The sequence below is a fragment of the Erithacus rubecula genome (assembly GCF_903797595.1).
Source record: "Erithacus rubecula genome assembly, chromosome: 1".
In the NCBI taxonomy this organism is placed as follows: Eukaryota; Metazoa; Chordata; class Aves; order Passeriformes; family Muscicapidae; genus Erithacus; species Erithacus rubecula.
The window spans coordinates 56615389-56641896 of NC_136658.1; the positions used below are offsets into that span (position 1 = coordinate 56615389).

General features: G+C 37.4%; 1 protein-coding gene across 23 annotated transcripts in view; it reads right to left on the reverse strand.

Moving 5' to 3' along the window:
- Positions 1 to 1405: 1405 nt before the first annotated feature.
- Positions 1406 to 26508, reverse strand: part of LMO7 (LIM domain 7) — a 128816-nt gene continuing 103713 nt past the window's right edge. For 9 of the 23 annotated variants that reach the window (XM_079309744.1, XM_079309743.1, XM_079309732.1 and 6 more), the window contains 17 exons: positions 23649 to 23810; positions 22113 to 22297; positions 21356 to 21416; positions 20298 to 20354; positions 20103 to 20144; positions 18178 to 18203; positions 17772 to 17876; positions 15957 to 16049; positions 14315 to 14685; positions 12690 to 12755; positions 12294 to 12359; positions 10583 to 10635; positions 8854 to 9073; positions 7666 to 7938; positions 6277 to 6385; positions 4466 to 4568; positions 1406 to 2149 (listed from right to left, as the gene is read on the reverse strand). In XM_079309744.1, the coding sequence (XP_079165870.1) occupies positions 2127 to 2149; positions 4466 to 4568; positions 6277 to 6385; positions 7666 to 7938; positions 8854 to 9073; positions 10583 to 10635; positions 12294 to 12359; positions 12690 to 12755; positions 14315 to 14685; positions 15957 to 16049; positions 17772 to 17876; positions 18178 to 18203; positions 20103 to 20144; positions 20298 to 20354; positions 21356 to 21416; positions 22113 to 22297; positions 23649 to 23810 (2015 nt within the window). In that variant the 3' untranslated portion in view covers positions 1406 to 2126. The remainder of the gene's footprint in view (positions 2150 to 4465; positions 4569 to 6276; positions 6386 to 7665; positions 7939 to 8853; positions 9074 to 10582; positions 10636 to 12293; positions 12360 to 12689; positions 12756 to 14314; positions 14686 to 15956; positions 16050 to 17771; positions 17877 to 18177; positions 18204 to 20102; positions 20145 to 20297; positions 20355 to 21355; positions 21417 to 22112; positions 22298 to 23648; positions 23811 to 26508) is intronic. The other 14 variants (XM_079309746.1, XM_079309750.1, XM_079309747.1 and 11 more) reach the window with 11 other exon arrangements.

Below are 26508 nucleotides of genomic sequence, written 5' to 3' on the forward strand. Positions count from 1 at the left end.
ACACAGTACTGGGAGAGGGGGAGTCATGAATAGGCTAAGATAAATTCATTGGTTAGAGACCGAGAAACCTTGACTTGTGACCAAAAAAAAAAGTGTCTCTAAGTGTATGTCAGGATTGGTAGTGGAGACTGTAGGTATCTGGAATTTTGGGGGTAGGGGAACAGTGGTTCATTGGTTCATAATTGTAGATGCTGTCTACAAGAAATGAAGTCTGAAAACTACCATGTTTTTGAGGGCCATCCACACCATACCAATCCAAAGTATGTGCCTTAACATAACACCAGATCTGCACAGTACCTAAATCAGATTCTCTCAGGGAAGCAAGCAGCAGAGAGGATTCCAGACAGCTGTGTGAGAAGGCAGTGTGGCTATCCATCCACAGCTTGTACTTGATGACTGGGGTCCTCATATCCTAGCGCCCTCATCTGTGGTCTACCACATGATTACTTACCACAACACCAGAAACCAAATTAAATATCGTACCAGTCTTTTAACTGAATACCAAAAACCAAGCCCATGTTTGGTTGGTGAGACATTTTCAGTTTTTATGATAATTTTTATAGTAAAAAGTAAAAATAATGTTTGGCACTTTGTAATTCAGCAAGCAATTAAGTTACAAGCAGCAGAAATTACAGGAGTGCAGGTGAAGTTCTCCCACTATGCCAAAACAGCACGATCTTCCCTTGTTGCCCCCAACTATCACAGCCACAATCCCTCTTCCCAAGTCTGTGAGCTCTCCTACACACCAACCCCCCCCAAATTCCCTGAGAGCAAGGAGCACCCTAAGCTGCTCTGCAGCCTCTCTGCAGCTCTTCACAGTGCCATACAAAAGCTCACACCCAAGAGCCCTCCTACACCTCCCAGCCTCCTCTTCCTCAGTTTTACCCACCAAACACTCCCCCAAATTCCTCTGGTCCACAGCCTATGTTTTTTCACTGCTTCCAAGGATATGGACACAGAAGGGTACAGAACCATGCATGAAAGGATTTGGGGAAGCTGCTGACCAAAACAATTTGGAAGCCCCCACTGAGACATAGTGCACATTCCAGCTGTGTTTTCAACAGGAGCAGAACCTAACTGCACTTGATTTCTAGCAAGAGCACAGAAATTATGAGGAACACTCCTCTCTTTCAATAGTTTTTCAGGGGTGGGCATATAGTCTCACCACTGGTACTGAATGCTCAAGGGAAAGAGCATGAGGAGCTTGATGAAAAAGCTGTACACAGAGTTTGATATTGACTACAAAGGAAAAGAGAAAAAGAACTGTTGTTCTTGCAAATATTTAGGCAAACAAGTTAATCCTGTCAGAACAAATATTTTTCTCAAGATGAAAATCAAACAATTTTATATTTCCACACTTTACCTTAGATATGTTTAGCTGAACAAAAAGGACAAAAACTTCTAATAAATGCAACATCAGATTTTTTATTTACAAATATATGGTAATTCAATAACCATTCTCCACTCAGTTTGCAGAGGAAAGAGTGATAGTTACACTTCCAAATGGGAAAAGAAAACTCTCTCTCTTAAATGGATTCCACAGAATATTATGCCAACACCACCGAGTAAACAGATTCTTCTTTGTATTTAGGTTTCAAAAAAGCACATAATTTTAGAAACCAGCATATGGAAAGCAAACACATTTGTGTGCATTTAAATGCAGCTTCATATTAACCTAGAGAATTCACTTTCAGTATATGTCAAAAATAAAGACAGCAATTGCAAATATATATTTATATTAGCTATTTCTCTAACACTCATTTCAAGAGCTTAGAAACAAAATACCCTCTTCATATACCATTGGAAAGTCAACTAGTTGATTATAAGCCTCAAAAATATTTTGAAGTTATTACTGAAAATATACTTATTCTCTCTCTCTTGTGCTCTCGGTACTTGAAGCTGAAAATGTGAAAGCATTTTTCCCAGCTATTTCCTTACTGCAATTACTTTCTTATAAATAAAAATAGTTATATGAAGAATACAAGGTATTGCTATGAAGACTAGACAAGCAAGAGTTACTCTTAGAAAAAAACACACATACACACAATATATATATTTATAGATCTACATCAGCAGCAATCACCTCTTCTTGTATCTGCAACAGTGGTTTCATATCTTCATTTGCTTCACATGGAGGTTGGTTGTCCAGCTGTTAGGGAGAGACAAAAGAAACTAAGTGAAGTCTAGTTACTGAAGAATTTTTGTGACAACAATTAGCATTTTAAAGTTAAAATAGTAATTAAATAGTCAAAAAGCATTTTAAAATTTTCAATACTTATTGAAAATGGCAACATACTAAGGTATACATTCTGAATCAAGCAATCCAAATTTAACGAACAATACAAATTTGAGTTGAATCCAATTATAGCACTGCAAGTACTTCAGACCAACTCATATTCCACAGAACATGCAATTAACCAAATTCTTAATAATTATTTTTAGTATTAGCAGAGTGATAATTTTTCTAAATTTACCCTTCAATAATGAAATTAAAATTTGCTAAATAACTGTAACAATGTAAAGAACTTTTTTTGTCCTCTCTGCATATCTTTGTAAGTATCTGCCAATACAGAGGTGTTTCACTAGAACGTTCCAAGTTTAAACAACAGAATTAACACAAAAATGTGCAAAAATATCACATAAATTTACATAAAATTGCAAGGTGAATATTTATGACCCTACAGTTTATCAAACCTTTTAGCCAACATGTTCACATTCCAAAATAACAAATAATCAGCCAGGTTGATGTCAAATGTCAACTGAAAAAATAGTAATCCGCATGACAGGCCTGTGCTGTGCTGCCAATGCATTTTCACTGCAGTAATTGCATAGCTGTTTTTTTGTATTTTTCAAATAACTGATTTCAATTACTAGTCACTAATTTGAATACTTTGTTCTGTACCTACAAATTCTTACAACTCCTGATTTTACTTGTATCTCATACAATTATGTTTTGAGGTGCCCACTGGCCCAAGTAGATGCAGTCTGAAGGGAAGGGAATAGAAACGTTTCCTCACAGATCAGCTCTGCTTCTGAAAGGCACTGCTGTGACTTTATGGGCTGTAACGTCAAAGAGAGACTAAATAGCAATTCATCCATTATAAAATTACTTATCCAACTCATCCAGCAATATTTCCCCCCAACAGAAAAGAAAGAGACAAAAATAACATAAGCAAGCTCCAGAGTGAATCTCTTACACATTTAGGTGTTTCAAATAGGAACACAGTCACATCAGTGCAGTCTTGTCATCAACAAGGAGACACATTCTCCAAACACTAACTTAGGCATGGTATGACCCAGAGCCCTGGATCAGGTTCAGATGGGAGTGATTCTCTTCCTCCTTCCACTGATCTCAGTGGCATCCTTGTATATCACATCAGCCTCTGTGAACGTGCTATTACCCTCACGAGGTGCTGCACTTTCTGGTTTTAGCTCGGGTACCACATAATCATTTCTGTGACTTTTCTTCATGGAAGTCAAAAACAGCCTGCAAACAGCATCAGCATCAGATGCAGAGCTTCTCTTTTCCTCAGCTAGGTTTCACAGCCAGCAGCTGCCCAGTTCCTGCTCAAAAAGTGTAACAGGAATATCCTGTTCCCTTCACTGCCTTCCAATCCACCATGAGAAAAATGTGCCAGGCTCATAAAGAAACATGGAAATTTTTCCCAGGAAGTAATTCAGAAATTATTTCCCTTCCCTGATTTTTATCATCCTACAGGAATTCCACATTTGCTACATAAAAAAAGCAGTACAAAATTCCTGACAAAATTATCAAAATTAGGAGGTTGTCTACCATCATTTATGACAGCAGAAAAAAAACGACCTAAATACCACTTTACAAAGCCTTAACATCATGCTCCAGCAAATCAGAATTCTGCAAACCATAAGAAGGAAAAAAATTATACTGCACCTTTTAATTAAGATCTGTAAGTAAATCAATTCCTCCTGAACTTGTACCTAAATGAATAACCAATTACAGACCTATAATTCCAATAATAATAGCATCGCAAAAAGAAACCAGCATTTGTGCCATCTGCACAAGAGAAACTAATTGCCTTCCAGGTATGTATTAGGACTGAATTAAATACATATTTCAGCTTACTTTTTAAGAAAATGTAGACACTTTTTCAAAAAGGCTTCTCTGTTATCAAGACAAGCCTGTTTAGAACCTGACAGCTCCTTCACACCATTTTCTCAGATCTATGAAGGAAGGAAGATGACTATACCATGTTGTCTGCTTGAAACAGCATAATAACAAGTTGGTAAAATCAGCTACCAGCGAGTAAGAAGTTAGGAATGACTACCCCACAAAAGACAGAAACTGGCAATCAAACCTTGCTGAGCCTATTCACTAACTTAAAGCTAAAGATGAAAGCTATCAAATGGCTCAGCTGTGCAAACACTTGAGGTTGTACAGCACAGAGAAGAACTACAGTCATGCACACTTGCAGTTGGATTGCCTTACTTTTAAATCTGATATAGCAGTCGTTGCAGAAGAGTTGGTTGTTTCGGATCCTGACTTCAGCTCCAGAGCGGGATCCACCAAGGTCGCATCCACAGGCAACACACTGTATCACACAAGAATAATTAGCAGCTCCTTCCAAAATACTAAGAAACAAAATGCTGTTCAAAAGCAGCTCAGATTAAGCTCAACAAAGCCTGAACCATAACCCCACAATCACTAGAAGCAAATGTACAACGATTAGTAGATCAAAATGCAACCAACTCTGAGGAAGTATTTTAAGGCGACGACTGGACAATGAATAGCAGAGATACACCAAGTAAGCAAACATAAAGCAGATGATTTTTAGAGATTAGTTCATTAAATCAGATTTGAACTTTGGTTTCTCTGAAAATTAAAACTGGTTTGGCACCAAAAAAATTTTGTTCTCTAGATGACAACAGGAATTTTGGCACAGAACACCTGGGTGTGCTACTTGCAGATTTCCATGTGGCACAACATGCTGCTGGTGTCCTCAGTCCCTTGGCACTTGAAGCAGCAAATACTCAGGCACTCCCAATTTCCTGAGTTTGCATCATCGAAAGAAGTTCTGGTTTGAAGAGATGGGGCTGGCTTAATTGTTTTTGCATAAACACATAAGGGGCTTGTCCACTGCCATGCTAGCATTCAACTATTTAGCTAAGGTGCCTAAACAAGTACTTGCTGTGAATATGGACCACATCTGGAAGGAATGTAATCCAAAACATAATACTCCCCTTACTGAATTTACAAAGGACAGATAGTTTCCTTGCTTAACTGAGTAATGAATCTTTTGGATGCCAGTCTGTTCAACAGCTCATAAATTTTCAGAAATTTGAAAAACAGAAACTTGACATTTTCTTATGTAGGTTGCGAGCTACAGGTGGATTGTCTCACACAGAATATGTCCTGCAGAAAAGGGAATAGCAACTGATCACTGGGTTAGTCCTGTCCCTCCTGCTCAGGTAGGCAGGACCAGGAAGAGCCTGGAGTCAGTCCCTAGTAGTACTCCGGGTGATGCACTTGAGCTGGGCACAGTAGACAACTAGACATACAAATGTTTCTCTTGAAGTCAATGAAGATACAGAGTCCAACAGCATTCCCATCATAGACTAATTCCATTCCATTCTAGTCTGAGGGCAGGGGAACAGGACTGCTTCGCTATCTTTTACAGGCAAACATTTATTCTTTCAGCTCTGGAAATGCTGCAAGCTGATGGGAAATCATGTAAGTAGGTTAGGTCTCAGAGCTGGGCATGAGCTAGTACACCTAGTTTGTGGCTAGGGTTGAGTAGCACTAAAGGCACCTTCTGGTTTTGCTCTGGGTTTTATCCTGCACATTGAACTCTTCCAACATGCCTTTACTTGGAAAACACCACATGAACATTGTCTTCTAAGGTTAGCTTAGAAAGGTTGGGTCATCTTAAATGATTCAATTGCCAGGGTCCAGGCTGAGATTTCTTTTTTTAGAGGAGCTACTTCTCTGGGAGAAGTGGTTCAGCATTTTTGATATTTTGCCACCTATTAGAAGACGGAAATCTTTGATCTCACAGGCAATGTGCTCATCTTACTTATCAAAGTCCTACTTGTTAGCTCTGGCATTGAAGAAAGACTTCTAGAGCCGAGTGACATATGCCTGCAAATGGGACTGCCTCATGGAAATATGCACACACCACGCTGTCAAGAATAGAAGGCAAAGCAGGTGATTAGTAAGAACCCCTGTGAGCATAACACTGAGTAGCCATGCGTTCTCCTGATTAGTTCCTGTTCCTTCATGATGTGACTCCCAGCTCTCACCTTAAAGCAATGTAAATGATAACAAAGACCAAGAGACTCAATGATCATGGCTGCTCCTTTGCCCAGAATGTTATTACAGTATGAACAGATTTTCTTCCCACTGACTGACCTAAATATAGAATGAAAAACCTTAAAACCAGCTTGAAAATGTTTAAAAGACAAAGAAGAGTTATCAAATACTTTTTGAGATTAAAAATAAAAAACACATGGGTAAAAACTGGATTATTAGGCTGCCTGGGGAAAGTAAATTGAAAATTAATATTATTTAGAGTAGATCTAAAAGCCACGGAAAACTGAAGTGTTATAATTTAGATCAAATTTACACAGGAACGAGTTAAGAAATTCTGTCACATATTCTTGGCACATATTTCATTGTATAAAATACCTTCAACAAATAAAAAGTGTACTGTTAAGTTTGGAGGGTAAGAACACAGGTTTTGTGCTCCTGCCTTCTTAGTTGTGGGGAACTATCCAGAAGGCTAAGTTTTAGCAAGCACCCCTTCCAGTCCCACCGTCTGTACCTTGTTAGATAAAAGAAGGCTAGTCCTGGACATAAAATATTATTGAACATAAGCCATACAGAGGTCAGTTTCATAGATCTACCAAGGTGTTAGCAAATGGAAGTGAGAACAAGCTAAGCAAATATGGTTAAGAAGGTAATTTTCTTACATAATAAAGAATGCAAAAGACTAGCTTTAAAAAAATAATAAGGGGCAAATTTATCACTAAGTGCCCAAAGAGTGTAAGAGCTAGTGAAATAGTGTTCACTGTTGTTATATATAACAAATGTAATTGTGTGTGGGATGATTCTCTGGATTACTACCCCAAGGTATTTTTAAAATGTTTCAAGTACATAAAACAGCAGAGTTATCTACCCTACCACAGCTGAATTCCATTTTTGTTTCAAAATATGTTGCAATTCTTGCTTTCTCCTCCTAGATTAAAATCAACATCCTACTCTGTAATTCTCCAGGGTCATGGGTTATGAGCATTCCTGAGTGCTTCTCAAGATGATATTGACCACATGCCAGGAAGTGAGGAGGAGAGACCAAGATGAGGGTCATAAAGCGTGGGTTTCAGGAATCTTTGTTAAAACAAACCAAGGAAAATAAATGTCAGAAATGCCATCTGGAACAGGCTTTTGCTAATCATTTTGGTAAGGAACACACAGCTCGGAGACTGCAGATTGATTATTCAAGTTCTTTTGTTTTTTTAACCAATGTCAAGCAGTGATGACAAACCTGGGGAATTTTCTGAGTGACAGGAGCAGGGAGGTAGTACCAGCCTGTACTCCCACTTGTCCCCTCCAGATACTAGTTAATACACAAAGTCTGCTTTTTAGTGCTGTCCAACATTTTTTACCTTGCTGGAAAAAGGGCACCCACTCACCTGCTGCGTGTCTGGGACCCTGGCTGGGATGCAGAGAGAGGAGACTGAGCCCGGGGAGCTGTCTGGGCTGTGGAGGGGGCTCTGGCAGAGGTGGCCACAGGAGGTGCTTTGCTGGAGGAAGGAGTACACATGTAAGCTCGGTTGGAAGTGGACACTGGGCGACTAAAATCTTGACTAGAAGACAGAGATGAAGATGATGCAGACTGGTTCAGCCATGAGTGGTGCCTCCATGACCTCATTCCTGAAGAATCAAGGTTGTCCAGAGACTCCCCTCTGTAACAGAGATACAAGCACCTCAAATGTAAATGGCAGTACAGATGGAGCAACAGAGCTTTATGTGAATTTTTTTAAGAGAAAACCGTTATCCTCACATTTTTAGACTTTTCTAGGATAAATATGTTTGTTTGATCACTATGAGCAATATTCTTCATGTACTGATTTAAAATGTACGAGTAGCAAATTATCCTTTGTGTCCAGCCATAGTTCACATGGGAAAAAACAGGCGAGGCAAAAGAGGTGGCACTTAACAACTTAATAAAACCAAAACAATTCACTGCAGTCTTATCAGGGTGAACTGTATCAAAATCCACAGTACAGCGGCAGACCTCAGATACCAGCTTTGTTTATGTTTTCTCCAAGGGATACCAGATCAAAAATAACAATCCACCCAGACTGGATAGCATCATCCAGGTACAAGGTGTTGGCCCAATAACCAAACACTCTCCTGACTGATAACTCGGCTGTTTCCTAAGTGACAAATCCAACATTCATACATTAAATAAAGCAAAAAATATACTATCCAAACTTTATGACATATTTCTGTGTTGAAAAAGGCATACTTCGAAGCCACAATAATTCATTTCCAAAACAGGTTGCCATGCTGAAATTCTTAAACACCTCTGTCAATGACAAGACATACTATTGATTTCCTTACTGCTATACCAACCAAGAAAAAAAGCAGCTGAGTTATTTAGAGGTCACATCCACACTCCTTACTTGCAAAAAACCCCATTCAGTCCCAGCTATAATACTGCTACTTTACTCTATCTGTGGTGGTAAGCAGTCTACCTTACGGCATTTCACAGACTCAATTTGTTTCTATGTTCTATATAATGCAAGCTAAAGTTCAGAATAACCAAAGAAAAACATCTGATGAGAGACAGAGTTAATTTTTAATGCAATTCCCACCTCCTCATACTACTGCTGTACAGACTAACGGGCTCCTTATGTATACTGGCACTGCGCTGCCTGATCCAGCTGCTGTCCGTGTGTAGAGATGTTTTCTTTCTCATTTCCTGAAGGATTTGCTGTCTCTCCAACTCTGCTGGAGACAGGTTTTGCTCCTTCTGAGACTTCTTCTGGGACTCACTCATGTTCCAGGACCTCTCTGAATACTTGCTCTGGGTACCTGTGCAGATAACATGTGCAAACATCAGCTAGACACCTCAAGGCACAAAAATCGTCCTGTCAGCACTCTGGCTATAATTACAGGAGCTATTGTTCATCACTCTTTTCACAACTTATTCCAGTTCCCTTTTACAGCTGGGTAAATCATGTCATTACTACATTTCTTTGTTTGTATTTCCATTAATGCAGCCTTTTACATAATGCTTAATTTAAATGTATTTTCTTTCACTTCCTAAGTGTGTATGCATAGACATTTGTGTGTACACATGCCTCTTTTTAAAAGAGTATCACCTTTTAGTGCCATAATTTGGACTCTTCCTCCAATACAAACTGAACCATGTGCAAAATACTTAGTTAAATAATGGGATACACCCTTTCTGTTAAAGAGTTCATACTCTTCTTCTGTTAGTTGTCTCTGTTTACAAGAATTTCTTTCTTTCTTCAGTGCACTAAATGCACTGCTTTATATAGTTGTATAGGGGAGAGGAAAATCTTTCAGTTATTTGGCTTATGTGTTAACTACTGAGTTTAAATGAAATTTCTGGTATAGATGATCTTTGAAAATTTGAAAGGGGAAACAAATAAGCAATCTTTCTTCATAGGTGTTGACATGCCAGAACACAACAATAGACCAGTACCTATTCTTCATAGTAAAAATAATTAAGAAAATTATTCAGTAATAATTTATTAATTGAAATGCCAATCCTTTTAAATGCTCCTTTGACTATAGATTTGCTCTTGGATTTATTGGTGTAGATTATCATAACACACTTTTGAAGTTTACTTTCTCTTTAATTTCAGTGACAGTGCTTAAATGTATGAAAGCAACAGTTTAAATCTGCAATATATCCCCTAATACATCTACTTTTCTTTGATTACTTATGATTACTTTTTTTAGTTGTGTTTTAGACACAAAAGTAGCTTACAGGCATTTTTGACTGTGACATATTTATAAAATTGGTTTGTTTGCTCTGACCATAGTTTCTCTAACATAACCAAAGTCATATAACTGAATTGGAGTTTAGGACACAAGCCATTGTGATATATGGAGAGCTGACTTCTTGCTCTGTTATTACTACACTAACTGAAATTAAGAAGACAAAATGTTGTATTAAATACATCCATCATCTTGGTATGTGCAATTTTCTGTTTGTTGACAGAGTAAATGTATCAAAACTACATATATCTTCAAATATATAACTGCATTATTGATTTAATCTCATGCAAAAATCAGTCATTAAAATTTAGGTATCTAAGAGCCATTTCTAATCACTGTCTTCAAAAGGGTAGTTAATCATATTTGTCCTCATCTTTTGCATGATTTCCCTCTTGCTGTTGAAAGTTCATTAAATTGGGGCATAGTATGAATTTACAATGCAGCTATCAAAAAGCATTCAAAAAATTAATTTTCTTAGGAAGACTATATGTACAACTTTTTTTCCTCTTATTTTACTCTCCTCCCTACCTGCCCAAAAAAATTTTAATATAACGGAAATTATACATTACTTACCATTTCTGATTCTGTTGAATTCATTCAGTTCTGTAGTTGACTTCGACTTATTCCTAAAAAATATAAAAATATTAATTTCTCTGTTTTAATTACAAGATCTCATTACAGACAAAGCTCTTATCATTGCAGATGATAGAACCAGTCCTCTTTTTTTTTTCCACAATCCCTCCCATCAACAACTTATGCTGTATTAAAACAAGATGTAAGAAATAACTGAAGGTCAAGAGAATACCAAGGGAAAAATATCTCAATATTTAGATGCCAACAGATAATTACCAATTAAAAGTTTAAATTTTGTACTGAAAGTTACAGTGCTTCAGGTATAAGGAACCAATCACTGTACTTGTTTCAACAAAAACGTGCAAAAAACCAAGTCCCTTCCTGTGGAAACTTTGTGGAGACTACAGTCAGACAAAGCAGTGAGAACTTTCAGAGCAATTTCACAATTGATTTGGTTTCATGAGAAAGTTAAATCATACTTCAGTACTGTTACTAGAGTGTAAGCAAAACACCTCCTCAAACCCTTTATGCAGATTGTTTTTTGAAAAATGTTGCTCACTGATTATACCTAGCAGCATAATATTTTAATGAGTTTTAGCCAAGAAATGACATTCAACAAATATTAGATACAGGAAGACAAATGGCAAAAAGTGGTTTTCTGACACTACAGAGTAGGAGCGTCAACAACACCTCTATGCTGTATTATTAGTCTCAAGTAGTACAGCCAATTTTTTAGTTTAAAATAACCCACAAAAAAAGAATTTAAAAAGAAATCCTTTGCTTAGTCCTAACTCAAAGCTGCTAAATTAATGTGTTTACATGTAAAGTATTGGCTGCACAGCCATTTTTTGAAGGAGTCTTGTCCTTTATCTGGAGATAAAGCATAAACTGCATCATATCTTGCTTCTTAAAATTCTTACTGTTTGTCCCATTTTATTATTTATTTAAGAAGATGTAACAGTTCCACAGCTGTCTGTAGTGAAGAAAAAAGCAGTATCCTCCTCACACATATATCCAAGATGTAACTATTTAGCACGTGCTCCTTCTGAAGTTAGATCTAGATCTTCTGTTAGTTACAGATCCATTAATTGTACCTTGGAATTTCTGGAGTTCCTCTTTATAAAAGAGAGGTATGCTCACTTCAACTATGAGAAGTGATTAAATACACAGCAGAAGTCATCTTTCAGAACTACTGTGAGATGTGATGCAAAACAAAAGCTTGATTTATAAAGCAAGAGATTGTAACTTAAAAACACCTTATGTAAATTACAAGAGCACCATGCACTATCTCCCTGATAAATATACTGCTGCTTCTTACTTCCCTCCTTGTTTACTCTCTCAAATTGCTCAACCCTAATTGGGATGACTGCACCTTAGTTTGTAGAGCACACTATGACACAACCACAAGATATCTGAAATTATTTTCCAGCCAGGTATGTTTAGTACCACCCACATATTTACCTCCTCACAGTTTTGTTTCTCCCTGTAGAGTCCCACTGACTAACTGCTGCTTACAACATAGTGTATAATTTCACAAAACTTTGGCTGCTTGTTTTTTCCATATGAAAACATGCCTTAAAAACTGCAAAAGACAGCAGCAATCCAGCATATACATTTAGCTGCATGGCCAAAGTTTATCAGAATTTTAAAAGGTTTCTAACAAAGAAATGGTGATGTTACAGTTGGTGTTGAGATTCAATATCAGACATACCTGTCACCAAATGACTGACCAGGTTGCTCCTCAATGGTTTTAGAAACTTCATAACGCTCATAATGCCTATTGGGGAAAAAAAAAAGAGAAACATTATGTTCATTTACAGAAAAAGACATACATAGACATAAACAGTTTCTAAGGGAAATATTCAAAATAGATCCTTATAGTAAAAAAACCCAGTTTGAATTAAATCCCCTGAGCAGGTAAATTCTAAGGATTTTTAATTTAACAGACAGAAATACAACTGATAAAAGAAGGCAGGAAAAAAAAAGTTCTCAGAAAAACTGCCTGACATTATGTCTTCGTGAAATGACAAGGAATCCAAACATGAGCATGCCAGAATGGCTATTGCTAAAGATGTTTCAACTATGTATTGATTCAATTTCTTACTACCTGTCAATGACAGGATGGCCAGCTCGATCTTCTATTGTTTTAGATACTTCATAGCGCTCGTAATGTCTAGAATCAAAATAAAGATAAAATACATATTAAAAAAAAAGTTCTAGAAATTCAGCAAACAGTAACCCCAGAGAAAACTGAGAAAGTTTAGATGTGTTAAAAGAATCCCAAAGACTGAGGTGCTGCAAAAATTACAAGCATCAGTACACAATAATGATTATCTCATCCATTTCAAATCCAAGAGAAAAATTTTGTCGAACCACAGCAGTTCTCTAAAAATTACATTTTTATCCTAGAAAAGTGTACAGGTGCAGTTTATAAACTCACAAAGTTCCATAGACAACACTCTTCAGCTGCCTGTCCCCTCCCTCAGTGCACTTTGCAGCAAGTATAATGCCTTTGTACGTGTTTGTATAACATTTCAGATTTCAAGTCTTATCTCTGGATATCATCTTATCAGCAAATATTTAACACCAGATATTTTAAAGGCCAGTTTCACTGAACTTGCTCCTTTACTATTAAGCAAAACCACACGTGTTTAGCAAAATACATCCTTTGGCAGCAACCTCAGAAGCAATGAAATCCCAATGGACTAAAGAATGTATCAGGGATTTAGATACGAAGATATTACAGCAGCTTAATAGGTTACTGCACAAAGTCTGATTATCTTGCAACTGGGACAAGCTAAAATTGAAAAGTTACCCAGGTTCTGCTGCCAGGAAGAACCTGTTCAGCCATTGTAGCATTGTGTCTCTGCTTTGCTCAGCAGGCGTATCAAGCAAGTCATTTAGATTAAACTGGAGTAACTCTGGGTCTTACAACCTCCTCTGCAAATATATGCACTTTTTAAAATCATATTATTTTCTCCTAAAACTTAGTTTGATACCATGTGTTCTCTTCAGTCATCTCTCATTATTTACATGAGAAAACAAGAAAAAACTCAAGAGAAATCACAAGTCATACACAAGGCAGTAAGGTAAATGCAGACAAAATAAGGAAAAGTTACTGGTTTAATCAGTTTCAGACAGATTAACCTCCTGTAACAGTAGTCTGAAAACTACTGGGCAAGAACACAAACTTGAGAACTAATATTTATTTGTTTATTTACTTTTTAAATTAAGCTGCTGAAGAAGGTAATAAGAGAAAAAATATATCTGCAGCAGATATTTCTAAAAAGCAATGATATGTAAGCCAGTAATGGTTGACTTATATACCATGATATCTCTCATTGACAAATTAACCCAGTAGTTCAACTTCAATTAAGCTTTATTGTAACATTGTTAAATTAAAATGAGAAAGATATCTGAAAAATCAGTCACATGTTTTTTGGAAAAGTGTCTCATTAAGTCCTTCAGATTGTATTTGATTTGGCTGTAATTACTGTATTTACACATCCCATTAAAAAAAAAAAAAGCTGAAGTAGGGTAGTAGCTGAAGTTGTGTTACACCTGATCCTGCTGCCTTTGGAAAGGAAGGCTATTATATGGTATTTTGCACCTACTGACTGCAGCATGAATCTTACACGAACATCCTTGTATGTTCAGGACAGACACAGCCCTATTAGAAATGGATTTGAGTCTGCAAGAGGAAGAGACAGCACATCCTGCACAAGGGCACACCTTTGGTACTGAGGCACCTCCACGGGGGCCTCCCTGTGCCTGTCCTGCCGCCTCTGCTCCTCCATCTCTGCCTGCCGCCTCTGCTCCTCTGCGTGCTGCTGCTCCCTCTCCTTACGCTGCCGCTCCAGCTCCTGCAGCTCCCGCTCCTGCTGCTCTCTCTCAAAATGCCTGGCTGCTTCCTCCTGCATCCTCCGCTCCTCCTGAAGCCTCCTCCTCTCTTCCTCCTCCTGCAGCAAGCTCCCGGACAGCTCGTTTTCTCCATCTCGTTCTGGCTCCTCAGGAGCATTTGCTTCAGGGCTGGCTCTCCAGCTGGACACAGGGGGAGCCTGAGAAGTGATGGATGTTGTATTTAGGGTTAGAACGGTCTGCTCCTGTAGCAAAGGAAAAAAAAAGTTTTTAGGCTAGGGGTCTGTGTTTTTAATAGATTGCTCACTCAGAAAAGGTAATTTATTCTACAAGTAAGAAAGTATAAAAATTATCCCCAGCACTTCCAGTGCAAGACACAGGAGACAGTTTGGTTTCACATTCTCCTAACTCATGGCCACAACTATGTGAAACATTCTTCTTTCCAAAGTATCACTTACTTGTCAAGCCATCCCTTCCCCACTTATCCACGGAAAACAAACCCTTCCATGATACCCAGCATTTCTCCCTACTGTTTTGACTTGGAAACCTGAGACCTACTTAAGACTGTATATACAAAGATACACACTGCAATCCATATCAGACCAATGAATTTCACATGAATCCTCATGTGGAAGAATCTCCCATTCTCTTACCATTTCAAAGTCAAGCCTCAGACCTATCACTTTATGACTCTTCTCTCAAAAATGAGAAAAGGCTTTTCAGTGGTCAAAAGTTGCAGGGGAAAAATAATGTTTATGGGTCCATCAAAACCTCTAATGACAAAAATACCAAATGGTTTACATTCTTGTACAACAAAATTCTCTAACAGCTCAAAAAGCTTTCTTATTAAAGTTCTAAGTCTTAAATTATGGTCTACTTATTCAAAACTGTGTAAACACAACTGATCTAGCTTGGATGCCTGAAGCAGCATTTACTTAGCAGTAAAGATGAGATACCTCAGACAGTTCTCATAGTCAGGAAAAAAACTTGCTCATCTTCCCATAAACAATAGCCACAGAAATCAGCATCTACAGAAACTACATACATTGAGTATTTTAAAACATATAACTAGAAATCTAAAGTTGATTTGGTATGTAAATTTATCAGATGAACTGTCTGACAGTAACAAGCCAGACACAAACATGATTCCTGATCAAGTATTGAAGCAGAATTTCAACAAGTAGCATCAGGTGGTAAATAAACAGCAAAAGTGACTATTTATGATCAACATAATTATTAAATGCTGTGACTTTTTGCCAACATATTTTTCATGTTAGTTACCTGACCAGCTCATAAGGCAGAGACACAAATTCAACATATCTCAATACATCCCACCTACTATTTCCATCCCATTTTTGCAATTTCTTTCTACCAAGTCATGGACAACAATTTATTTTCCAGAATGAGAAAATAAATGACATAAGAAAAACTAATTATTTGCCTGCTTGCATGCATCTAGTACAAGGGAAAAAAAGCCCTCATGAAACTAGTCAGCAAAGCTTTGTTCACAGCCTACCTCATCAAAATACTTGGAGCTCTCTTTTTCTGCTTCTTGTTTAGCTCGTAGCCATTCCTCCCTCAATTTCTCTTGTTCACGTTGATATTTCTCCTGTTAGGTTGGATTGAAGTTAAACACGCAAATAAGAAACATGGTATTTTTCTATTTTCATTAAAATGTACATTGGAATTTAATGTGTTTTTTAACAGACCAAACAGACCAGACAAAAACATCCCTGAGCTCCACTAGAACATTAGGTCTGCCACAAATGAAATCCTGGCTCAAATACAATCCAAAGGAGTTCTGTAATTGATTTTTGAGACTCCAGGCTTATTTTACACACTAAATCTCACAAAAGTCAACCTCATAGTCCCTGCCCTCCTGTTTAGTTACTATTTGAACAAAAAAAACAGCTATCTAAAGTATTTCTGGAAAAACAGAGTGGTTGTATTAACTTGGGATTAGGCACATTAATATGGTAAATATAAAGAGATCACTAAGTGAAATAGTGAGCAAAAACTCTCATTCTTTTGAAATGTTACCTTAAACAAAACCTAATTTCTGGACCTTGAAATTTATCTTTTGACTAGATTTGGTATGAAATCAATATACTGTCTTAAAGCTTTACTCAGAGTACATGGTAAATGTTTTGGTGTTTTTTTCAGTCATCATTTTTATCTTGGAAAAAGCAAAATACTTAAGCATGTCAAAAGTATTCCTTCTAAGATACTGGAAATAGGAAAAGACTGACCTTGCTTCCTTTTTTGTTATTTGAAAATTCATTACTAGAATCATGGGGAAGAGAATGATCATTATTACTCTGGTCAAATTTATCACTTCAGGACTAAAAAAGGAGAAACAAAGGGAAATGATGGCAGATGACTGAGTCAGCTCTCAAGAAAGGGGAGACAATGTTTACACTCTTTAAAGCAATCTCTTCAGGTATCAAATGGACCATCCAAACCCACAGATAAGTTTAGGCAGGTACAGCTGCTGCCCTGCAGAGACTGCAAGCTACGAGGAACAACAAAAGATTAAACATTCAGAAAGCAAGAGAGATTCTGTGCTTGTACTTTGCCATCACAGTTTTCTGCTGAATACAGCCAAAGAGGGCTTGTGCACAATAAAGGATATTCACTTATATGTCTCCTAGCCATCAGACTTCAGACAAAAAAATTTTAATTTACTTTGCACGTCTTCTTGAACATGGCTGAATGTGTTTACACTTCATTGAGCTGAGCTCTTTGCAGAATTTTTGTGCTATCCTAAGTCTATAAATGCCCTGCCCTCTGCAACACCCCCTCCAGCTCTAGCTACGGGTTATCAAGGTGGTTTTGCATTAGCAGGTTCAGCTTTGTCACTCAGAGGTCCCAGGAACCAGCTTGATTCCAGCTGATTAGCTGATTCTAGCAGGCACCTAACCATGGTACTGGCTGCCTCCTCTTCATATATGAATAGAAGTATCACTAATTGAAGGTAAAACTTGGGCTAGAAGCTAATTTCCTTAAGGAGAAAAATATACAATTCATATTCAAAGTGAAGACCTCTTAGTTCTTTGCTTATCCTTTAAATTCTGCTGTCATTAAGTACATACCAGCCCCAGAAGATTGAGCACTTCTGGCTGTAGTGAACATATACATTGTGTGTTTGATTTTATGAAGCTCACTAAAGCATTGTCCTCTTTTTCCTGAATAACTCCTATTGTGCAGGCCAGAAAATGCACCTGAGAGTCTCCCCAGGCCACCAGGAAGAAGAACTGCAGAAGTCATGTGCTACTTTTCTTTCTTTGTTGCTACACACACCATAGCCCACCATTATGAAGATTAATGATACCTGCAACAAACGGTCCTGCTCTTTTTGCCATTTCTCCTGTCGCTTTCTCTCTTCCTCTTGATCCCAAACCCGACGACTAGGAGCACTGATGGATGGGACTGGGAGCTAATACAGCACAGAAATGAAATCATATTACCCTCTTTCCAGGTAATCAACACTCTACATTTTAAAACATATTTTTTAGAGTGAGAAATAGAAGCCATTACCAACACTAGAGATTTACAGTGACAATGACATAAATTAGCCTTTTCTTCAGACAGAAAGCAACCATGCCTTGACAAATCTTAGCCAGTACTCTCAGATTTGATCAAAATTTTAAAGCAGTATAAAAAGCAATAAAAAGCAGAGAGCTTCTTGAAAAGATGAAGATTATACAACCAACTAGTAGTTCACAAATAGTACTTACATCAGGCATTGCAGGCTCTGGGCCTCCTGGGAGATATGGAAGGCAAAAAAGAGAAATCATTAGACCCACACATAAGTACTGCAAGACTTGTGGCAGGTCTGAGCTTCAGACTAATTTCTTCTTCCTTAGTAAGACATGCTTGCATTTGCCCTGCTGAACTTTCTCAAGGGCAAAATTTACTAGGTGCTTTCAACTAATGTGCTCAATTGTTTCAAAGCTTTGCATGCTTACAAGTGCCATCAGCAATTGCTTGAATTAGCAGTACATCTCCCACTGTAGCAACACAAAAGTTCTTCACTATACCTCTCCTATTATTACTATTACTATTGTGATAGCCAACTGCTTAGCATGACCAATACCGAGAACACTGCACAAGGGTAGAGAGGCTATTCATCTACTGCCCTTGGCATGAATTAAGAGCAACTGACACCCACTGGCAACTTCTCTACCACAAATATATGTATATCTGCTCTCCAAATTTCCTTCTTTCCTACTTCCAAAAGCACACTTGAATTCAGTGAACTTGTCACCATTCACCACAAAACTTCTGCTATTTGAGGCTATCACACTTGGCCTTAATCATCCTGAGACAAAATAATTATTAGAGATGTGTATTATGCTAATTTATTAAAAGTTGAGAAAATGGGGAGAAACACAAATTTAAGTGTAATCATTTCTTAAGCACTGTTGCTTATTTTTGCTTGTTGACAGTGTATTACCTAGCTGTCCAAATTTCAGTAAAAAAAAAAAAAAAAGCATAAAATAAAAAAATTTCAACATTATTCTGAAGTATAATCATATAAAGTGGAAAAAAGGTCAAATTTAGGACACAAAAGACTCTAATGAGTCACAGGTTAACATCTTTTCTATATATACACAATTTTCTCTTCGCTGTCAGATCACAGCCACAGAAAAAATCAGGCAATCAGTTTAAACTACTGCATTGTGCCAGGAGATATTAAAGGGAAGCATACATAGCACCTATTTTTGCTCCCCTCTTCTCTCACTCCTCTAAGCTTATGCTGGAATTTCATGTAATTGCAAAGCTAAAGTGTCAAAAGTTTAACAAGCTCTACTGAACATTCACTCTAGAAATACAGCCTTGTCCTCCCTCTCAAGCACAAGTGAAATACCTCAAATATTGTTATAAAATGATCAAAAGATAAACCAAATTTCTGCCAGCCATAAAATAAAAACAAAATAACAACAAAACCCCAACACCAACAAATAACAAAAGACCACCATATTGCAGATACAGCAGAGGCAATTAAAAGCAAACAGAACCACAAACACAGATAAATGCTGTGGCACTTCACATATCGCTTCTGACAAAAACCAGAAACCATCACCACTGAAAGTAAAATCCTGGCCCTACTCAAATCACTGGCAAAACTCAACTGAGCTTCCAGTGGGCCAGAATTTCACTCTTTCAGGCTACAGCAAAACAGCAAGGCAATAGCCTGTAGACAGCATAAGACATACAACATTAGTGGAAGTATGTGAGCTGTGACATGCAAAATGCTGAAAAGCAACCTACAAAACCAAAATTGAGTGTCTCGTTTATTGCCTTTTTAAAACATGCTAGCATATTAAATTCAAAATTTATATTGGTCTTCTTGGGATCTTGTGACACCACCACATGGTGGAAAGCCAGCAGATATATTTTTACACCAATTTACACAAAAGCAGAGAGCTGTAACTCAAATCCAGAGTTAAATACTTCATCAACAGCTCTGAGATCTTCTCTTAACCCCTGCTGGAATATTCATCATTATTCTTGTTTTGTAGGTAGTAGCAAACCTGAACAGAGAGTGCAACCCTTCTTACTTCTACCCAGTGGAAAAAAAAAAAAAAAAAAAAGTATGAACGACACAGAAGAGATTTAAACAGCTATAGATATAAGAGAACACGCAAAGACCCATTACCACAAAGGTAGACCCATGAATTGTAAGAATAACCTGATGACCCTGGGGAAAGAAGGGAAATTAATTATGTTGCTTCATTGTAACTGCAGAAACAACACTGAAGAGGGAGAGCACCCAGCACCAGACTTGTTAAGGGAGAGTGTGCAGCAGGAACAATTTCATGAAAGTACATGAAATGTTAGCTCTTTGATTTACCTTGTTCAAAAAATTGTGACCGTCTTTTTAAGTTTTTCAAAGATATAGGTTCAGATGCTATTTGAAAAATACAAAAAATACAAACAAGTCAATGAGGTGCCTTTTCTTTTTCTGACTATAACCACTGGATAAGAAACTTCTGTTAGATTTCCCATACACTACAACATCACCTCAGAAAAACAAAAAGCCCCTGAAACACAAAGCAAAACCTTAGGAGGTTACATCATATACTAATTAGGATTTAATTTTATCAGTAACAATGTCCAACGCAGAAGTGTCAAACTTGGACCCAGGTTCTCCCTGTCTAATTTAAGCATCTTTGACTGGGATGCAAAAGTGGAATGACGAGCCTAATGACCATTCAAGGCCACCAGAAAACATCTCCAGAGTTATAAGTGATATCTTGGGGAAATTCTTCTATGAATTGCCATGCGTATTCAAGCTAAAATGGAATATGAAGGATTATTTAAGGATTATTAATCCATTAGGAAGTATACATACCTGGTTTCTCTCACTGCTGTCAAGTAAGGCTATAACTGCTCATAGCATCATATGCAATTATTATTCATATCAGAATCATCAATGTTGCTCTCCAGGAATAAAAGTAAAGTAATGATAGTGAAAATACCCATTAACCCCAAAACCTCACAACTGAAGGAGATAGGCAAAAATAGGAAAAAACTGAGTACTCTACACTCTTCCTGGGCAGTGAAATAAGTCAATACTCACAATAACTCAGTCTCCACACAATGCAACAGCAATTACAATAAATCACGTGCCTCCTTCTTTCACCCTTACCACACATTAAATTTACAACCACTAATGCAGAGACAGGGGCTTTGTTGCACCTTTGCTGTCAGTTCTTAAACTGCCTTGCAAACTGTGGAAGCAAACTACACCCAGTCTGGATGCAACAAGATCTCTATGATATCTGTCTGGCTTTTGGTTCATTAAGGTCTCACTTCACCCACTGTATAACGCTTCCAGCCATTCCAGCTTTAGTGCCTGTGCTTGTTGCAAACCACACAATCAGCAGATAAAAAGCAGCAGTGGCTTACCTTTTTGTTCATTAGAGCCAAGATCTCCTTGCATTCCATTTATCAATTTTGTTTCTGTATCCTGAAATAAATAAATAAATAAACAAACAAACAAACAAATAAATAAATAAATGCCTTAGGCTCATTAGGTTCATGGAAATTTATCCAGCTACGCCTCTTTCCTGACAGAAACTTTATGTCATGAAACACTTCATAACATTTTATGCAAAGATACAAAACAATCTAAAACTTCCTCAGTGTAATTTATAATAATGGTACTGTGTGTATTTGAGGGAATCAATAACCAGCTGTGAACTGCTGCGGAAATGAAAAACATTAGCTCTGAAAAAAATTCCAGAAGCCAAGATCTTCCTACTTCAGCTCCTTGGCAGGCAGGTTTTTATTTACAAGTAATTTGAAAGCACATACACGCCTGTTCTTTGGGGCTGCAACTTCCAATTAGGCTAATAATTCAGGGTCAAAATCACTGAAGAATAAACACTATATATAGTTTTAGTCAAAAGACAGTCTGCACATGTTTTAATATTTATCATTTACCAGTGTTCTCTCATAAATAGACAGTAGCAAGTCTTTAAAATATCTTTTTTACCTTAATATACACATAGCTACATCTCCATATTTCAGATGCAGGGTCCTATGCTTGTACTTGTGTAAGTACTTGTTAGGAACAAGTTCTTTTCTCCATCCTCCCACTATCAAGACATTGCATTTTTTCTTCCTCCCCCCAACTCACATGAAACTTCAAAAACATACTCACAGAACTCTGAAGGCTGCTGGAGTAATCTCTTATTGTGGATATGGTGGAAGCATTTGAAACTTTTTCTCCTGAAGTTGCATCAATCCATTTATTTTCAGATGTACCTATAATGTTGGTACCCATACTGGTGAGATTGAGGATTTTATGCCTTACATGTGGCAGGGAAGGCAGGTCTTTGCCCCAATCTTTTTGGTATGTGGAGGATCAAGAAATTAATACAGACAGTAACGTCAAAGAACAGAACAATAGCTAGTGAAAACATTAAAATAACACAAAAGACACACAGAAGAGGGAGACACACAAATCAGGTGGAATTTGTGAAGACAGGAAAAAGGGCATTTATAGCAGACCGCCTTCCCCAAAAATGAAAATGTTAGTCATAAGCCAGGTTAAAGTTTGCCAGATGTTTTGCTGATATGTGCTACAGCAGCTGAACATTAGAAAGGGGTTAGCATTCATTGGAAACTATTTCATTAGTGTTAGTAAGGATTGAAAAAATTCTACCAACTTTACTCACTCAGGATACAATGAGACTCATACACTATCCAGGGAAGGGTCATTATCCTGTCCATACTCATCAGGAAGCACAGAGAGGGGGAAGAAAAGGCAGTCTAAACTAAACTAGCAAACTGGTGAGGCAAAGACAAATTATCTTCTTCTCACATACTCCAGCATTTCTCCCCTCCCTGCTAGAAGTTTTATTCAATTATTCAATTATTCAATCTCACTCTTCAGTTGTATTATTAGGTCCTATAAAGTGATTTGTTTCTTGTCTCTTCCTAACCCTACTATTTTTACTTCAGATTGCTGGTAATTTCTTTACCTAGCTTCCCACTAAAAGAATGTTTTGTATTTATACCATGAAAGACACTGGTCACATTTCCAACTCCACAAAAATTCTTCTAGAACTTTGAAAGGGTTTCCTGATTAAAACCACGTCAAGTCAAGACATGCTACAAGGCTCTCAAGCCAGAATGGAAACTCTCCCTACCCCAGAATGAGTAGTACCATTCTGGAGAGATTACAGCACCACAATATTTGGGCCAATGGCCAGAATAGTAACACAGAGGTGTTCAATCACCCACAAGTTCATACCTCACTTCAAATGCTCCCTGAAGAAAGAACACAGGACCTTCTTCCCTGAAGAAAGGGAGCTGGTGATTGAGAGGGCCTTAAAAATTATCTAGAGATCAGACCCTCTTCATTCTTGTGGTATAGGAAAGAAAATGTTAGAATCATTTTTGTGCTGGTTGCATGCTTTTTTTACCTGTCCATCCTCTAAGAAACAGACCAGAGTACAAGAGTGAGGTTAGTAGTTCAATGTTGTGCAGATTTGCTAGTCAAGACATTTCTAATGCACAAGCAGTTAAAAAAGCCAAGTTGTGTTAAAATGCAACAGACACACTGGCAAACTACTTAGCTTAGATACGTATTACTGCTGTAAGGGTAATAAGGACTCTCAGCTGTCAGGTGCAGCAGAGACAAAGCTTATTTGCCTTACAGAGCATACAGTATCTGCCCGACGAAACAACTCACCATTCTTTCCATATCGTCTGACATCCATGACCAGGTTTCCAGTTTCCAGTGCTCTGCTGATGGCCTCTTCCCACTGACTGTAGTCCATATGGGAAACCTTTGTGCCGTTGACAGCGATGATCTCATCATCTACATGCAGCTGACAGAGTGCTGCAGGGCTGCCTGCAGAAAACAGAAGAAAACTGTTATGTCTCCATTCATATTTTTTCTTTTTATTACAGTTTTCATTGAAAGAGAGTGGATTGGGGAATCATTCAAAGAAATGCTTAATAGTGGATATTTAGAAAGTGTTAAAAAACCACTACACTGTAACATAAGCTCAGTAAACCCAGTATCAAAGTGACTTTTCAATTTAAAATTTACAGGAAAAATAAAGAAATCAGTCTTGTGGACTAGTAAGTCTTGAGATTCTCACAAGCCCATTTAATAAACAACCTCTGTGTTCAGTCTTCCCTTTACTAATTCACCTTTATAATCTATGATAGTGAGAGAGAGGCAGCACCACAATGTCTATAGCCAATGATTAGGTGAAATTCGGCCAATGTTTGGGTAATCCTCTTATTTGTCAAAAAAACAGCCCGCACTTTGTTAATTCCAGTAGAAGCTGGATTTCTCATATTCTCATTTACATTTTCTGAGCTCTGCTGACAAGAGCATGCTGCTTTATTGTTTTGCTAGAATAGTTTGTTAGGTCTGTTGACTGGTAATTGGACTTGAGATATTGTTGGGTACTGTCCCACTAGACTTCTCCGGATTCTGCTTATTTTATCTATCAAGAGCAAACTTAATGGCAGGTTGGACTTTGAATCTACTGATATTTTGCAAGACAGGCTGCACTTTATATTTTTCTTCATCTGCTACACATTGGCAGGCAATCTCACTAGACTAAGGAAAGAGAACACAGAGGACCAGTTCATAAACTTTTTCCCTATTTAATTCAGAAAATGGATGAGCTGAGAAACTCAGACTCTCCAAGCGAGATTTTACAGATTACATATGAATGGTTCTTCCATTAAGAATTACTCCCTTAGCAGAAAATAAAATAGAAATGCCAAGTAAAAATACAGTTAAGGATTGCACAATAAACTCTCATGTTAATAAAACAAGTTTGAATTACACAGTGGAAAGTATTTTCCAAAGTAAGTAGTGAAATCCACAGATCTTACTTAAAATATACCAAGAACAATGCTCTATTATATTATTAGAAATAAATGTGGACAAGTATGACAGAAAAATTTAGACACCACATGCTTTATCCTTAGTGTCTTTTGACTCATTAGGAAAACACTGTTGTAAGTCTGACTCATCCACAAAGGATTCAGATGGCTTCACACAGGAGAAGGTTAAGAAATTAAGAAATGCTATGATTCCTAGTACTGCACCAATAGCTCACTAAAAAGCCACACTAGCTACTCTGCTGGAAGAACATGGCTCCATATATCTTTCTGCATCATACTTAAAATACAGACTAAAAACTAGCAGCAATTGCTTTGAAGTAGTATTGCAGAAGAAAAGGTAGGGTTTTCATCTGGAGGAAGAAACATGGACAATAGTTTTACTGGAAAAAACATGCATCTATAGGAGTCAGGAAGATGTTAAAGAATCATGGATTTTCAAGTCTGTTAATGGAAGGTACTATTAAGAATACTATCAAAGATATTAATACTGAAGTGACTAATTTAAACAACATCATGTAACATTTGGATCATGTCTGATATTTAGTACCACATCTGGACGAAGCCTACTAAGCCTTATGCTCATGTTGCAGAGAAAGTTTAAGGCCCCAGCAGAGTTGTCAGAACTCATAATTTCTGTCTTGTGATAGAATAAGCCCCCAGCAACCAAAGAACAGTTGGGTTCATTTTATTCAAATAATTTTTCAGGGATGAAACTGGGCTCAGAGGTGAGAACAGTATACCTCAACTCAGTTTTAGGAAAAGGAGGGAATGGAAGATTGCACAGCTCTTCCTATACTCTTACTAGAAAGGCATATCCAGACCACACTCCAACCATACAGATTGAATGAATAGCAGCAGCCTCTACATCTGGACCTAAATAGCCAGAACAACTGACACTGCTCAATTTTTGCCTGTAACTTTGCCAGCAGCTCTCCCTTCACAGTCTCTGGACAAAAGGGCTTCTCAAGAGGGCAACCAGGGTGCCTGTATGGGCTTCTGCTCCAATTTACCTCCAGAGAAACTTGCAGAGACTGGCCAGAAACTCAGGGGCCAAAAGTTGTATATTACCAGTTGTCCAGCTCCTCCAAGGCTATAGGAATTAACAATAATTTCTTTATATTTCTATAGAGGATTTTGTTTTCATTATATAAAATACAAACTGCTTTTATGTTTTTCATGGGCTTCCCTGAAGGTAAAAGGCTTTTCTTTCTTACTAGTCTCCAGTAAAAAAAACAAAACCACCAAGTACTCATTTTCCATATGTTCTAAGTTATCTCTAACCTATCCCCATCTGTTGTTGTTACAATAGATAAACACTATCTCAATAATAGGGAAAAAACCAAACTTGAAGGATGTGAGTCAAATTTACTTTGTTGTACATGACTGCAAGTGTATCAACACAATCTCAAAAAAAATTATTGCAAAGGGAAAGTGAAAGGGGAAGGACTGAAACAATAAAGATTTTATGGCACTGGGAAAGTTGGCAGAACAATGTCTAGATTCATTACTTTAAGGCTTTGTATTTACCTAATTTTTAGTGCAAAGGTTGAAAACTCCTGTAAAAAAATGATAACTATCCTTTTCTATATGTAGTAAATGGGTCTCACTGAAATAAAGGTTATGAGCTTATCTCTTACTTAGCTTTTTGAGAACACTTTGATATATATATAACCAAGAAGTTT